This window comes from Embiotoca jacksoni, unplaced genomic scaffold (assembly GCF_022577435.1).
Source record: "Embiotoca jacksoni isolate LCO1_2020_lvr unplaced genomic scaffold, fEmbJac1.0.p SCAF_6, whole genome shotgun sequence".
Classification (NCBI taxonomy): domain Eukaryota; kingdom Metazoa; phylum Chordata; class Actinopteri; family Embiotocidae; genus Embiotoca; species Embiotoca jacksoni.
This window is the reverse complement of record NW_027185414.1, coordinates 15,961,875-15,977,896: the sequence shown is the minus strand read 5'-3', so window position 1 is coordinate 15,977,896 and position 16,022 is coordinate 15,961,875. Positions and strand designations below refer to the sequence as shown.

The 16,022-nt window shown below is 40.5% G+C and overlaps 1 protein-coding gene across 4 annotated transcripts in view; it reads right to left on the bottom strand.

Moving 5' to 3' along the window:
* Window positions 1–620: 620 nt before the first annotated feature.
* The window catches only part of dennd5a (DENN/MADD domain containing 5A), a 30,642-nt gene continuing 15,240 nt past the window's right edge, over window positions 621–16,022 (bottom strand). For 2 of the 4 annotated variants that reach the window (XM_069173418.1, XM_069173420.1), the window contains 19 exons: window positions 15,651–15,962; window positions 14,077–14,292; window positions 13,751–13,985; window positions 11,956–12,106; window positions 11,719–11,812; window positions 11,377–11,481; window positions 10,696–10,827; window positions 10,102–10,254; window positions 9,920–10,007; window positions 9,745–9,832; window positions 6,902–7,030; window positions 6,270–6,391; window positions 6,028–6,173; window positions 5,023–5,141; window positions 4,754–4,935; window positions 4,521–4,603; window positions 3,526–3,649; window positions 2,825–2,993; window positions 621–2,097 (listed from right to left, as the gene is read on the bottom strand). In XM_069173418.1, the coding sequence (XP_069029519.1) occupies window positions 1,914–2,097; window positions 2,825–2,993; window positions 3,526–3,649; window positions 4,521–4,603; window positions 4,754–4,935; window positions 5,023–5,141; window positions 6,028–6,173; window positions 6,270–6,391; window positions 6,902–7,030; window positions 9,745–9,832; window positions 9,920–10,007; window positions 10,102–10,254; window positions 10,696–10,827; window positions 11,377–11,481; window positions 11,719–11,812; window positions 11,956–12,106; window positions 13,751–13,985; window positions 14,077–14,292; window positions 15,651–15,962 (2,832 nt within the window). In that variant the 3' untranslated portion in view covers window positions 621–1,913. The remainder of the gene's footprint in view (window positions 2,098–2,824; window positions 2,994–3,525; window positions 3,650–4,520; window positions 4,604–4,753; window positions 4,936–5,022; window positions 5,142–6,027; window positions 6,174–6,269; window positions 6,392–6,901; window positions 7,031–9,744; window positions 9,833–9,919; window positions 10,008–10,101; window positions 10,255–10,695; window positions 10,828–11,376; window positions 11,482–11,718; window positions 11,813–11,955; window positions 12,107–13,750; window positions 13,986–14,076; window positions 14,293–15,650; window positions 15,963–16,022) is intronic. The other 2 variants (XM_069173421.1, XM_069173422.1) reach the window with 1 other exon arrangement.

Below are 16,022 nucleotides of genomic sequence, written 5' to 3'. Positions count from 1 at the left end.
GATGACCATATAAGGGATGCAGCCGTTGGGTTTGAACCTGGATTCAACCAATCACTGCGGTCCTCGCGTACACTTCGGAAGACATGCATGACGGGAAGCGAAGTCAAGAAGCGGGAGACTGTGTCGCAAGTTAAGTGTTAACGGCCTGTTTTTAAACTCAAAATCCCACAAACCACCGTGACTGAGGCCTGAAAGACAAACGGCCATTTGACATGGCGCGAACGAGTTTGTTTACATTTTCTCAGCTGAGAAAGCACATTCAGGTACTAATAAAGAGCTTCTTTTTTTCTTTCTTTTTTAACGCTACTGCACTTAAATTACGACTGTATTAACGTGATATATTACTTTAAATGCTACTTTTAAGTATTTTATTACGTTTTATATAAAAAAAATATTTTCTACTATTAAGTAGCAAGAGCTGACCAACAGCCACTTTAGATCAGACATGGGCTGCAACGAACAATGTTGTATCGACAATTAGTCGAAATATCTTTATCATCATGGAATCATTTGCTCCATAAAGTGTAAGACAATATTTTTACTGCACGACATGTTGCAGCTCATTCAGCACATAACATAAACTTGTTCATGAACAACTAATACAAGAAAGTCCACTTGAATGCATTACAGATGCTTTATTCTTAATATATTTTTACACTGTACACTGTTGCTCACTTAGTAAACACTACATTACACAGCTATGTCAATAAATGTACAACTGTATTGGAAAACAAAAATATATATCTCCCAAGATGCTCATGTGTGGGTCGTACACCAACGAGTACAACACAGTCATTCCAGACATTGTTGGCACAGAAAAGAAGTCCATCACATATCAAATCTGTTGTTCTGCACAGGAAAGTTCAATGTATATAACAGAGGAGGGTCCAGGGATATCTAGATTTTTCTCTTGTGGATATTGCATAGCAAGAAACCATGATGACAAAATCTGGAGAGGGGGGAAAAGCAGTCCTTTCTGCTCCTCAACAGGAAGCAGGAGATCATCCTTTATCACGAGGACTCTACTGAGATCACACTGTTCAGAGAAGAGGGCAGATGTAGTGTGAGGGCTGGAATAATGGTAGGGCAAAGGGATAGTTGCAGGTATTTACATGAAGGCTGTCATTGTGATCCACTTTGCACAGAAAGCTGGGTCAAGCATCTCTTGGAACACTTGTGTCCTGAACACAAGACTTGGAGTATTGTCCTTTATCCCACTGAATATACTGTCTATCACTGGATGCAGGCTTAAGCCACAGAGTCTTTAATATCATGCAGGAAGGATCATTTTCTCCACTGAAGGTGTTCCAAGTAAAAGATTTGCATACTTGTTCTTTTGTCAGGGAAAGGCCCAAATGTAACAGCCTTTTTATTCCTATGTGGGTGAATCATCTTCCACTCTACAAACCTCCTTGCCATACACATACTTATAAAGCATACTTCTACATCATTTGCTTCAAGCTCTGCGTTATGACATTGAAATCGGAGTTGACAACAGAGCAAGCAACTTGACTGACTTAACAAAATAATACTGTTTTTCTCTGAAAATATATTAACAGTTTTGATCCTTGTTTTCCCTTAAATATAGCCATTGTCAGCAGTTCACGATAACAATGAAAATATTTAGCTTTCAATAAAACATTATAGCACAAGTAGGTCATCATCAGTAATGTGAAAATCATGGTTCATAATAGAAAACATATTTTTAACATCTAATGGCAACATCATTGAGGATAAAAATAACAACATATCTTGAAAGGCTCATTGCACTTAATATATGGCAAATGTAACAGTAGCTTTAATATAAGCCAGAAAGTGTCCTTTGTTCCTGCATATAAAAGGTTCAGTTATTCTTTTTAGTGGTCCCCAGTGATCTTCCTGGTCAAGTATAACTGGTGGGCAGTTGGTTTGTTTTAAATACCAACACCTTTGACAAGCGAAGCCTCCAGGGTGATGTTGAACTCCTGCAGAGTCTGTAGTACTCTGATCAGGGAGTTCACCAACGAGCGGTCCTTAATCAGTGCGGCGTCCTCGTACATCTGAGCAGTGATTGGACAGTCTGCGAGCAGAGCGATCCAGTGATGCAGCAAATGATCCCTGAGAGAAGACACACACATTTAGAGACAACAGGGCAGCTTAACACTAGAGTCTGACAGTTTTAAAATGATTTAAAACTTGCAGTGAGAGAAGACCAGGTTACACTGTAAATATTTTAATTATTTATTCATTATCTAGTTGTTGTTTTTTTTTTATTAACTGATGGATAGTTGTTGACAAAATGTCAGAAAATAATGAAATGTCTCCGTCTTATATCATCACAATGTCTCAGTGGCCAAGATGATGTCTTAAAATTACTTTTTGTCTGACCAAAAGTCAAAATCTCAAACACATCCAGTGTATGAAACAAAGAAAAGCAGCAAATGTTTTCATTTGAGAAGCTGGAATACGTTTTTTTGGCCTTTTATGTGGTTGATAAATAACATTAACATTCAATTATCAAAACTGTTGATAATATTATACATTTTTGATTCTTTACTGGCCGTATTATTAGTTTTGAAAAGAAGAGTCATGAGTTGAAAAAGATAAAAAAAAAACACATGTTCCCTGTTGAAGAGGCAAACACTCTTGAACAGGAAGGAAGAACTAATCAAATCAGATGCTTCAAGGATCATTGTCACTTGACCTGTTCAGGCTATGATACAGGGTGGCATACAGAGCAGTGCATCCACAGCTGTATCAGTTTCTTATGCAAACCACAACCAATGTTCACAAAGTTCATTACATTTGAAGGTGCTTTCAGTGTGAGTGCGTGCTGCCGGCCCACCTTGCACCCAGACAGACGAGCATCTGGAACTTCCCGTCCTTGCCGATGTTTCTGGACGTGTTGTTGATGGCGCGCATAAAGCGGCAGAAGTGGTGCACTCTGGTTTGCCAGTTTTCATCTGGAATCACCTCCCGCTGCTCGGCACTTTCAAAGTACACTTGTGCCTTTTCTGTTAAACCACAAGATAATTAAAAGACAACTCGGGGCAATAATTCATCCATAAAAGGTGATCTTCAAATGTTTGTATTGCCTGACAAAAGATCTCAACACAAAGTCTAACTTATTTGACTTCCCTGAGGTTTTTAATCTGACCTCAAGGCATTCCTCCACTGACATTGTCCAGCTGACACGAATATGGTTTAGATGTTAAAATTACATTGTTTACACTGTTGTTTCCCTCTTTGAGAGGTAAAAAAACCGGTATCAATATGATGTCCAAAACCAGTCGTGCATCACAGCACACCTGCTCACAGGCAGCGATATAGTTCCTGATCAACCAGTCCATACGGGCCCGTATGGACTGGTTGATCAGGAACTACAACGTGCTGCTGGTGAAAGTTTTAATGGAAGTTTTGTTTTTTTTAAACCATTAAAACATGACTCCATCTGCATTCCATTAAAGCTTCTGTCCTTCATGAAGACACATAGTTTTTCCTGTTTACCCTTCGAGTTTGCATGGTGTAAGAGTTCAGAGCCCTTACCCAAGAAGTCCCAGATGAAGACATTCTTAAAGAGTCGGGGGGATTTAAAACCGTGCTGGAAAACTTGCTCCAGAGCCCAGACGAGGCCGTACTCCCCACAGAGAAGAAGGGTCAGACTGCCTCTCTGTGGAGACACACATACATGCAGTTAGTTCATTTTATGTTAAATAAAAGCTGTTGTTTTGTTGCAAATGAGAATTTAATGGATCACTTTTCTGCACTCATCTAAAAATCCAAAACATACCAAACCAGCTAACAACTATCTTGCAGCTTTCTCACAGGTTATATTTCAATTCAAGGGAAAACAACAACCTTCAAATAAAAATCATCATGAGGAGAGAAAACTGCATTTCAATTTGTGATAAAAGATACAAGAATTTCATTGAGTGTTGATTTTTGAAATTGTGCGTAAAAGTGATTGAGAGAAGCCGGCCATCATGTGTGACATGACAGGAACACTATACGTGATTCTATAGATAGTAACAGACACAAAACACAATACGGAGCACATTTCAATTTAAAAAAAACATGTTTTGTCCTTAGCAGCCTCCCTCCATTGTTCACACAGTCCATTAAGGAGGAGGAGTGAAGGGGATTTCCCTGTAGACATTCTTTGTGCTTGAACTACAATGAGTGACTATTAAAGCCTATAATAAACGGTTAAGTTTCATCTATAAATCCTTAATAGGCATCTCCTCTGAATTGCAGTTATAACTCCACCTGCCTTAGTGTGTAATTATTATCAGTGATATGTTATATTAGTCTCTGTAACACGAGAAAAAACAAGTACGCCACAAAAAATGATCAGGAAATGAGGTCAGTTTTCAAAAAACAGCATAAATTCTTCTTTATTATGTCTGAATTGTACCACGTAGTGTACCGTTACAGGGGGGGTGGGGTTGTTCAGGGCCCACCAGAGCAGACAGCTGCTTTTCTTCATTTGTGATAAATAATAGAACTACATGTTTGGGCCTGTCTAGACTGCAGTCTCTCACCTCCTTCTCCGGTTTGTGGAAGTGCTTCACAATCCCGTTGATGGCCTCTCCCACTCCCTCCTGGATCTGACCTGTGTTTAACTCTGGATGAGGGAAAAACAAAAGTCAAACACGGATGCTGTGAGACAATACAAGCAGTTGCTTTTAAGACAACAGAGAGATAGAATATAACAAAACGTGTACATTAGGAGCTTGTACAGATGAATAAATGGTTATGCAGCTGAGAGACTTACTTGGTTTGCTGTTTGGCGAGATGGTAACGAATCTCCTCATCATCCCTGGTGACTGCTGCATCGGGGGTGTGCGGCACATCCTCTCATCATTCTCCGTGCTGGGGGTCATCAGTTCTCCCACCAGGATCCTCTCCAGACTGCCGTCATCCACGCCCTTCCCCAACCACCGGCCGCATGGAAACCTATTAGACAAGCACATTAAGTTCATCTTTTGACAACCGTCTGGTCAACACAATATTAGGTCAGTTTTCCTCATGAAGTAAGCTTACTTGTACGTGTGCCCTGTGATCTCGTTGCGAACCATAACGTACTCCACGAGCCATTTCGCGTAGAGCCCCGTGTTATCATGACCCATCTGCACCGTGGTGAGTTTGCCCAGGTTCTGGCACTGACATAGAGGAAACCACATGATGTCAAACACTCAAACCAACAATTACATTCACAACACAAGACATCAAATCCTACTGTTAAAGGACAATTACAGTTATTACAGTTTTGGTCATCATTTTTACTAAAAAAAAGAAACCACAAAGGAAAAGGAACATAAGGAGTCAGATAACGAGACAAGTTTTTAAGCAAATCAACACCTCACCAAACTTTTATGGATGAGAAAACGATGGTGACCAGTGAAATGATTACCAAACTGTCCATTTGAAACATCCAATACAGTTTACAACTTGGACAGTTCCTAGATGCACCATTTTCGGTGATATTAGTAATTTTTGAGAGTTTCCATTTCAAAGTCAAATAAAGTAGTTTAGATAATCTGGCTAAACAGTTTGCTCATTTTGATCTTTTAGTCAATCGTGTTTCTTGCCCTGTTACACGGTATCAAGCGCAGCCTGTGTCTACACAGGAGGCGTTCAGGTACAGCGTTGAGCGTAGGTCATCCACCAATTGGAGGTGCTCAGAGTCCAAAACATAATGACTGTAGTTACACGAGTAAAATGAAGACCAATACACTTGAAGCTTATAAATACACCACAGGTCGCAAATATGGACATCCAGCACAGTTTTATTTAGCTGTTACAACGGCAGTGTAGACAACTGTACATGTTAACATAGAAGCCTGTTGTTCTGTCAGACACAATAACAACTCAAACATGCAGTTGGAACGCTTCCTGCGTAGACACGGGGGTTAAGACTTTGTCATGTTCCCTGGTTGCAGCATTCACTTTGGTGAGAACACTGTTACCCTCAGAAACTAAACTACAAAATTAAAACCCACGTTGTAATACAGCGGAATTGTCCTTTATCTGAGAATTGACACGAACCTCAAAAGTGATCTCCAGAGTATTTCTGGGGACCTGCAGAACTCCGGTCTCGGCCAGCTCACCAGAAACACACACCCAAGGGTTGGCTGTGAACATGGAGCCACCCAGCTTCTTACTGGGAACAACCACCACATGGTAGGGGATCACTGGGAGAGAGAAGAGATGTTACCCAGTGAACTCACATCAATACAGAACTGGTAGTTGATGGGCTGTGCTGTGCCAGGAATCAAAACAGCACTCACTGATGGTTGTGAAGACGTTGGTGAAACAGAAGTAATCCACAGCATTAAAGGACAGCAGGTGGTAAAGAAACTGCTCCTTCTCATCATCGCAGCGCAGGAAGGCGTAGCGCTTATACAGTTTCCTAAAAGAAAGAAATAAAGACTCATGCTTAGACCCAAATATGAAATGATTTCTGTTACCCAACACATGAATATTCCTCAGCAGCATAAGCATGAGAGATGGGCAGTTTTGGGGCAAAGGGATAACAAAGTGCACAGTGTTGAGCTTCAGCTGGTAGAAAGTGTGCTGTAAGGTCATAAAAGCAGACAGAAATCCTCCTGACCCACTTCACCACTTAGATATCATTTATTAAAAAGGCTGTAGATTATTTATGCAGCAGTGGACTCCAGTATGATGCACTGCAATTTCAAAAGAGCTAATGTATTATAAATGGCTGGATCACACATCATCTTCATTTCATATGAGACAGACATTCCTCCACAAGCAAAGAAACAAGGTCAGACGAGAACCAACAAAATGGTGGGAAAAGTCGCTGGGTGATCTTCAAAATGTCACCGTTCTGTTTCTAATAAATACTGAAACTGTAATAGACAGAAGCGTATGAACTGTGGCAGTGTGTTGCTTTGCTCACTTTGTAAGCTCGTGGTCCGACAGCAGCTGCTTCAGGTGTCTGGACAGCAGTTTCTTCTCCATAGAGAGGCGAACCCAGGCTCTGGCCTTGCCCACGTCTGTCTTGATCTCGCTTATATTTTGAATGTGTCTGAAAATAAAATGACAGTTTGAGGGATCAGCAGGGGACAAGAAGTAATGAATGAATACAAGAGGAAAGATGGGGGCAATTGTTATGTTCTGTTATTAATATGGAAATGGGGGATGGGCAATAATTAAATATAACGTCATTCAAGGAGCACCTAAATGGATATCTGGCATGAATGCACCTTTTGTTTATTGTCTCTTGGAGGAACCAGCGCAGTGATATGAATGCATTCACACAGATTGTTGCGCAAGTCTGTTGTCTAAGTCTAAATTGTTCATAAGAAATGTATAATTTCACGTGTACATAATTATTAAACAAATTGAAAAAAATCCGATCACAAGTTTTTAGATTGTTTAACTGACAAAACAGTTCAAAACAGGACGATACTTAATGTCAGAGATTATCAAACAAAGAAATCAGCAAAATGTGAAAATTCTCACATTCGAAACATTTTAAACAGTAAATATTTTTTGCTTCACAAATTACCTAAAAGATTTATAAATTTTCAAAATTTACACTTGACAAATGTGCAATCTGTGTCATTCGATTAATGATATGTGATTAATCATGTCAGTGGTGCCAGTGCTACTCTGACTTGGGAGTTCATTACTTCGGTGTCTGTCACTGTTATGGCTAGACACAAGTCTCAGTCCGCCCTGGACCACAGAGCACTCACTCTCGTGTCATCGCTCCCAGCCACCATCATGTCTCATGTCGAGACACATTCCCTTCCACTCCACCTGTGCCATACGCGCTTCACATCTCCTCCTCCACCTTCCATCCCCCCCGTCTCCACCCTTTCCGAGTAACCCAGTTTTCTTTGCTCGTTATCTCCATGGCAACAGTGTAAAACATCCGCTACATGCAATATTATTGTTACCTCTTACCTAAAAAAACCCCACAGGGTAACACATTTGCATTACCGCTATCATCTGTAATACGTTTTAAAATGTAATACATTCTAATATAACTGTAACACACAAACTGCCTGTTCAGACTAGGATCAATTATTAAAGTCATTACTGAGGGCTGCTTCTGTGTGTTTAATCGTGCTGTCAGACGTTTACAGGAGTGTGGAGGAGGGTCCGACTATCAAGTCAGGGTAGAGCAGTGTGTTTGTACTCCAAGCGGACCCCTCCTCTCCTCTGAGTCCGGCTGGCGGGGGGTCTGGTAATTAGGCTGGAAGTAACATGCTGGTACACAGACTCACTCTGCGTCTTCTCCACGCAACACAAGCCCAGACTCCTCAAGTCTGACTGGTTATAGTAGATAACATGATGACAGTGATGGCTGCCATTCACACTTACTCACGCACGCACACGCACACACACACGCACACACACACACACACACACACACACACACACACACACACACACACACACACAGGTGTTGAGGCATGCAGGAGCTGTCGGTGCCGTTAAAAGACTTGGTGTTATGTGAATAAAAATAAACTAAAGTAAAACCTTGTGAGTAAATTGGGGCACTCTGGGATGGTGGTCATGTAATTGGACAGACTTTTGCTGCAAGTCGCTCTCTCCCTTCTCTCTCTTCCCCTAATTTGCAGTAAATGTAGCTCCCTGTCCACAATTTAATGAAGGTCAAAGTGCTGACAAATACTGTAAAAAGGGGTCAGAGCGTTTTCTGTAACAACATCACTGCTAAAGAATGAACAGCCCAAGAATGTCAGACTTGCAAAATTTGTATCTTTTAAGTTGTACTTGAAACTCCCTTTCATTGTAAGGCTTCCTCATAATCATATTTAATGTGAATATCTGTGCATGAATACATACACTACATATTTATTGGGGATGCATGTGTATGTATATGAGTAGTTGTTATTTTATTTTGTCCTTTATTTGATCCTTTTTTACTACATTGTATTTAGCCCTTGTAAAGCACATTGTAATTCATGACTTTGATCATTGCCTGTAGATAAACTCAATTCTATTACTATTAAAAAATATTGAGCTCATAAAATGTATAGCGGTGGTTTACTTAGATGTTCAATTCAGATAAACAATTACAGAAATACGACTAGAAAAATGTCAGTCACACTTTAAGCTTTATTTTTTTATGTAAGTAATGTTAAAGCTGTATTAAGAGAAGCTGTATCCAGGTATGTGTGCTTGTTTTGAAAATGTTAAGCCTGTACAATAAAGAAAAATGATTGTCCTTAAAATACTAATGGTCTGTAATACTTGTTTTCTTTGGTTGTTGTGGTGCTTTTGTTGTTTCTGTAACAATACATTAGTTTAATTGATGAAATTGTGGCCAATAGCTCGGGCATACAGAAGAGTGAATCACAGTAGTCACAAACCAAAGAATTTTGGGGCATTTTCTCTGGAAGAAAATTGATGTGAAAATTGTATTTGACCTGGAATTTTTTTCTTGTGGAGACACTGGTGTAGGAATGTAACCCACAATATTATCAGTCAGTTTTATGTGTGACTTCATTGAGGTAATGTAAATTACTACTCATTCTGATCCTGTGACAATCCATGGACCCAACTTACTATCAATCAGAGGAACATAGTACTGTGGCAGGTTTTGTTTGAAGGTCTACCACAAGGGGGCAGTATTTATATTACATACATTGTTCTGTTAGTGACCAGCAGCCATATATTTGTAAAACAGTCTGAGGAACACAGGATGAAATCAAGGGAATTCCTCCTTTATTCTTCCATTGACGTGCACATTATCTCAGTCTTCCTCACCTCATGTCCTGGATCAGGGAGACTTTCAGAGGGGGCATGGCCGACACCCCCCCATCAGATTTCCGTCTCTCAGCGTCATGAATGAAACCTGGTATAAAATAAAAGAAGTGTAATTAAAACGTCAAGTGTTTGTTAATTGATTTTGTTCACTGGGTGAAGTGACTACAGCATTTACCTGGAGGTCCCAAACCAGCTGGAGTCGCATTCTTCTTCTCTTTGCTGTCCTGGTAGTGCAGCAGGTGGGACCACAAGGCAGATTTACCCTGAAAAAGGGAACACACGAGTGCCATTACTGCCCAGCTGTTGGGTCATGAATCAGGTGCACAGCGACTGCAGTGATTTGTTTTTTTTCCTGACCTGTTTAACCTGCAGCCCGTGGCTCCAGATCCTCTCTAGCAGGTCGCAGAGGCTCGCAATCAGAGTGTTCTCCTCGACACCGGTGATGCTGACCTCTCCGTGACCCAACTCCACAGCCTCCCGGCCCATCTTCTCTACCAGCATACGCTTCGTCTGCAGAGAAACACAACACGCACACACATCCATACTGTTACAAAGAAATCAAACTCATATTACTGGAGTTTTATTTCGTGCCCAGTTTGCTCAGCGAGTCTACTGTCAAATAGAGGGAAACATTTAAACCTTAGCCAGGAAACAGTCAAACAAATTCATTCATTTTAAATTCTAAGATGGCAGGAACTTTCACGTGTTATCACCATAAAATTCATTTTTAAAATTAATAATGGACAATTGATGATTGAAAAGTAAATGTACACATAAGAAAGTTTGCCAAAGCACCAAATCCCTCTGATTCTTTGTTAACTCTGTTCCACTACAGTACTTAGCACTTAGTACTTAGTACTTAGTACTTAGTACTACGGCAGAGGCAGAGATCGCAGCAAATACAGCAAAACCAATCAGCTCCAATCAACCGGAGCTTGCTCACACACAAACCTTGTTTCTGCACTCCTTCAGCAATCCCTCAACAAACTTCCAGTTGGTCTGTGCGATGACAGACGGTGACAGGTTGGACAGTTTTGGCTGTCTGATGGTCGTGCCCAGGTTTCGGGCTTCCTGGATGTACTTCTGATGAAAGACAGAGAATTAATTTAGCAAAAACAACAAACGCTGTCAGAGAAATCATCTCAGTAAATTGGTGCGCTCGTGTCACTCATGAAGGTTACAGCACAACACTTGTACAGATAAAAGGAACAGCAGAACAACTTGAGTGTTTGTTTGTTCAACAGTAAAAAGTAATGGATTTACTTTTGACAAAATAATCTTTTTAATTTTAATTATTGTCAAGAAGAAAAAAACTGACACAGAAGTGATGAAGTAACTGAAATAAAAACTAGTTAGATGATGGCGATAAAACTGTTCATCAAATAAAACCTCAAATCTTATCGATATTCAACAAAACAAGTTAAGAATTTGGAGAAATTCTATGGATGAAATTGTACTTTCAATGAACTTTAAATTTATTAGTTGCACCTATCCTTATCTCAAACATGACATGGCCTAGAAAGTGACATGGATTATCAGATTAAGCTGAGCTACTGATGATTGAGGAGGCAGAGACAGGTAAAGACCACATGCATGGACAGGTCATGTGGTCTGTGGACTACCAACACATACCACGTCCACAGTCACCGACTTTAGACAGGGCTTGAAGGACTGCGAGAGCCAGTAGTAGTCAAGAAACAGCAGGAGCTGCAGCTCCGGAAACAAACACTCTACATGCTGAGAGTGAGCGAGCATGAGTGCAAGAGGCAGAGAAACAGAGAGAAAGAGAGAAAAAAAAAAAACAGTGACCAGATATGTGAGAGGGAGGTGGGAGAGCAGACAAGATGATGAGAGCAGAGTTCAAAATAAAGCAAACAGAGCGCAGGTCATGCAAAATGAACAAAGACAACAAAGCTCAGGCGGTCAGTCTGTATGAATGAGCTGAGAAAAGAAAACACAGTGAGGACCTCTCACCTCTCGCTGGTCGTTGTCCAAATAAAGATGCTCAGCGTGCTGCTTCTGTCGATCCCTCCTCCTCCACTGGGCAGGAGCGCTCCTCTTGGCCCATCTGTAGCACAAAACCACATACCTTTGATCAGTTTCATAGGAAAACAACGTACAACAGCCGTCAAACACATATCGAATACAGAAAATAAATGTTAAATTAAAATAAACATAGAGCACAAGGTGGCAATAATGTGCAATATTCACTTGTTGCTGGTCGGCCCAGTTGAGAGCACATCAGACTGCAGTCGGGGGAAGAAGCCCTGCTCGTAGCGCCCCTGACCGATCTTCATGTCCAGCAGGTGGGGGTGCAGGGCAGTGTGGTCGATCTTAGTGACTCTCATCTCAATGGCTTTCTCTGTGGAGGAGATGTGGGACTGAGATGACGAGACGCATTCATCCTTTTCATTTTGTTGATTTTCCAAAAGTCCCAGTGCTCTCATTATTAAGACGCGTGTCCTTAGCATGACAGCATGTCTCTGGTTTTAGGCTAAATCTAAACATTAAGCATTACAATTGAATTCTGCATGTGTTCTGAGCATCCACACAAACAAGTCAACTTTTAGGATTGAGGAGGGGAGACTTTAGAGGAATGATTATCAGGAAGAAATTCTGTACTCTTACTTTACCAGGTAAATATTTTGTTCTCACGTAAAAGAATCCCATAACCACCATAAAAATAAATATTGGAGCCATCTATACAAATTAAGCATCAATCAATAAGAGATAAAAAAAAAAATAATATATAGGGGTCTATCCTGACTTGAAATATCTTCTCACCAATCATCTTACTAATGTTGTCATATTTTCTGGAGCAAAATTTTATTGAGAAATCAGGATAACTATGACAAAGAACCATTAAATTCAAATTGAGCAACGAGTTTAACAGAAAGTTTAAAAGAAATAAAAACAAACATTTTCACCCAAACACCAACAAAAACAAAAGAAGTGAGGAAAAAGGCCCAGAATAGATGTTCTTTTTCTTCAAAAGAAGTCATCAGTGAAAGCCGCTTTAGACTGTGATTTTCTGATGCCTGATCAAAAACACACCCACACATGGGTTGTGTTAACAAAAGCACCCACGAGATGAGAATAACAATGTAGATTGATAATAAGGAAAGTACTTCATGAAAGGCCACAAAACACAAGATATATAAAGGGTTTAAAAAAAGCAATGTGAAAATGGTGGATAAGTACAGACTGGCTGAAGCTGCAATTCACAGAAATTTCATCCACAGAGAAGAATTCCTCATCACCCATTCACCTGCATGCTGGAAATTATCCGATCACCTTAATAAAGATCAATGAGAGAGCATTTAATACTGAACCAGGCTTGGCGAACATGATCATTACAGTCAAAAATGCAATTGCACAGAGGAATCTTCAAATTTACATTAATATGTACAAACAAAACCAATTTAGCATCTCTAAGATAGAAGATTTTCTGCATTAAACTCTTAAACTCTGTTATCATGAGTTATTATGAACACAAGGTCAAAGGAAGCCAATCCATCCTCTGTGAGCATTTTTTTAAACAGGTTGTCTGCAAACAAGACAGCAATTACCAGTCAGCTAACCTAAGAGAGTCGACCTTCAGGTCCGTCAGCTGACACCTTCAGATTAATTCAGGGTCCTTTGGACTTCTAATGAAACGACTTCTTTAGGATTTTTAAGGCTTTCTTTATTTACATTCACAAAACTGCAAGTATTTTGGCTTTACTCAGGGTCATAATTAAACCGTACAGAGGTCCACCTTTATTGTCTTTTTATTGCCTATATGGTGATTCCATTCCTTTTCAAAGTAAAACCTGCAGCTTTACTAGAATACACCAGCCACAGAGTTTTCCTCAGGTGGAGAGGTGTTACAGACGAGTCCAGAGAGCTCAAGCAGCACACAATATTGGAGCTTTGAAAAGAAACCACTTGGGTACCAAAACTTCCTACTGCCCTTTTTATTTTTCTGAAATCCACAAAGTTTTCAGGACTTATCCTTTATCCTTACCCGCTTCTTCGATGTTGGTGCATTTCTGGTACATGGAGGTACGCAGTGTGGGTGTGCGGACGTTCAGCATTCGAATCTTGTCCACACGGGAGTCAAACACCCTCAGTGTGTGCTCCTTCTCCTCATCATCATGACAGAGGATCTTACTATCGATGAAGGAGGCGAACATCTGAGTCTCCAAGAAACGTGACAGGAAGGGCAGGTAGGGTTCTGGTTGGTCAGACAGGAAGGAGGCCTGCACACACATACAGGAGGGAATTCAATCTCGTACATTATGGAAAATAATAGCCTTCACTATGCTTTGATATTAACAAACAGCACCGTACCTTGTCAAAATTCTGCATCTGGTCTCGATTGGTGAACCAGGACTCTTTGTCTTGGCTCGGCTGGATGACAAACACCTCATAGTCCGCGAACATCTGGGTGAAACGGTTGGCGAAGACCTCGCGCACATGGATGTTGAGTTGGTGCATCTTTAGCTCCTCATCGTCACACTGAACGCGCCCGTCCCTAGGGCCGCTGGCATCCTCTCTCACCTCCAGCTGAGGAGCACAAACACCCATTAAAGCACTCTGGAATGGCTGATTTTGATAAATTACAACACAAAATACCACAACAAAGAAAGGCCTGAGAAAAGGGAAAAGCGTGTGAGAAAGCAGATGAAAAGAAGCGGAACACCATCTATTTTTCATGAGCTTTTATCCGACTGTTATCACAGGCTACTGATGAAGCAGCGGGGTTATGGGAAAGGAAGTCAAGGACGCGTGTTGATTTATGACCCAAATCAAACTGAAACACAAGTTCTTTTTTTTAGCATGTCAGCAGGTCAGCTGGACAGATTCCTGCACTGGGGGGCTAAAACAACACAGAGCAGGCCAACCACTGTATCTGCGCTTAAAAAAAGAAATGTAGCAGTCCACTGACATGACCCAGGAATGGATTTAATCACTGCCTTGTTTCTTTAATACAGACTCAGCAGTGTGTTTAGTTAAGAATAATTATAGGAAAAGTCAGACCGCATAGCTGCAAAACTACAGAGATGACGCACTCATCCATTCACGGAAAGCTAATGCTGGCCACAAGTGCATAACCTGATTACAAAGGTATCTCTCCTGTAAGATTCTTTTGGCCAAACATTAAATAATACTGTTTCCCATTTGAACGCAGTTTCTTTTATGAAAAATATCAAATAATGTACAAACATCTGCTTCCTCCTGTTCTGCGTTGATGTATCATGTGTGAGTTCAGTTAGTGGTATAAGAGGAGCTCCCCCATTTGTTAATGGTCCTTTACTCCAATAATGACAGTAATAACTGAGGATGCAATAAACCTTTATGCTCTATTAGGTCATGAGTATCGATTAATGACTCATTTCAATTCATTATTTTGCACCTCTTAACACTGTTGTTCACGACCTCCTTTAAAAATTGGCAAAAAATTATGAACACATTAATACCAGGTGAAAATGTATTTGTGTGACAATATTTATATATAAACAAGTCAACGCGCAAAATTTAGGAATAAAAATGAGCTCCAGGCATAAACAGGTCTAATACATATTCATTACACATCATGTCCTTGAATATTATTTCTACTTGCAAATTCAAATTCTCTTTATTAATTTTCAGTTGGCTTTTCATACAGTCTACATCTGTGTTTTAATGAACTCTGCATGTTTATGAGAAGCCCGATGACCTGATGGCTAATATTGAGATACCACTGAATTATCAGTCTTGGTGATATAATGAAGCATATTTAATTAATTGCATCATTGTCATATTGCAGTTTTGTCATCACTATAGTAACTATATCATTTTCTGTTAAAAGTCAAACCCCAGAACATGATATGCGATCATTCATGCAGCCCAATTTCAACTGATGAGATGAGCTCATTTCTCACTTTCTCCAGGCTGACACCTGTCCTCTTGACCAGAGCCTGCAGTCTGGCGATCGTTTCGTTCTCTCTCAGCAGGAAGGAGTTGAGGGGCGAGGCCAGGTTCCCGTTACGCTTGTCAGAGACCATGTCAACAGATCGGAAGCTGTGGTATTTGGCCTGGCTGTCGCTGGAGTGAATATTTCCCTCTGGAGACACGCCGAAGGACATGAACACCTCTGAGATCTCCTGAATGAACTCTAGTTTGTTGGGAAACTGGGGCAACTCCTCTGGCAGTTCGATGAAGTGATTATCAATGTCCACAAAACACAAGTTAGCCTGGAAGAAGACAAGGAACAGACGACAGTGACGTAAGAACATAATAATATTAATCCTAAT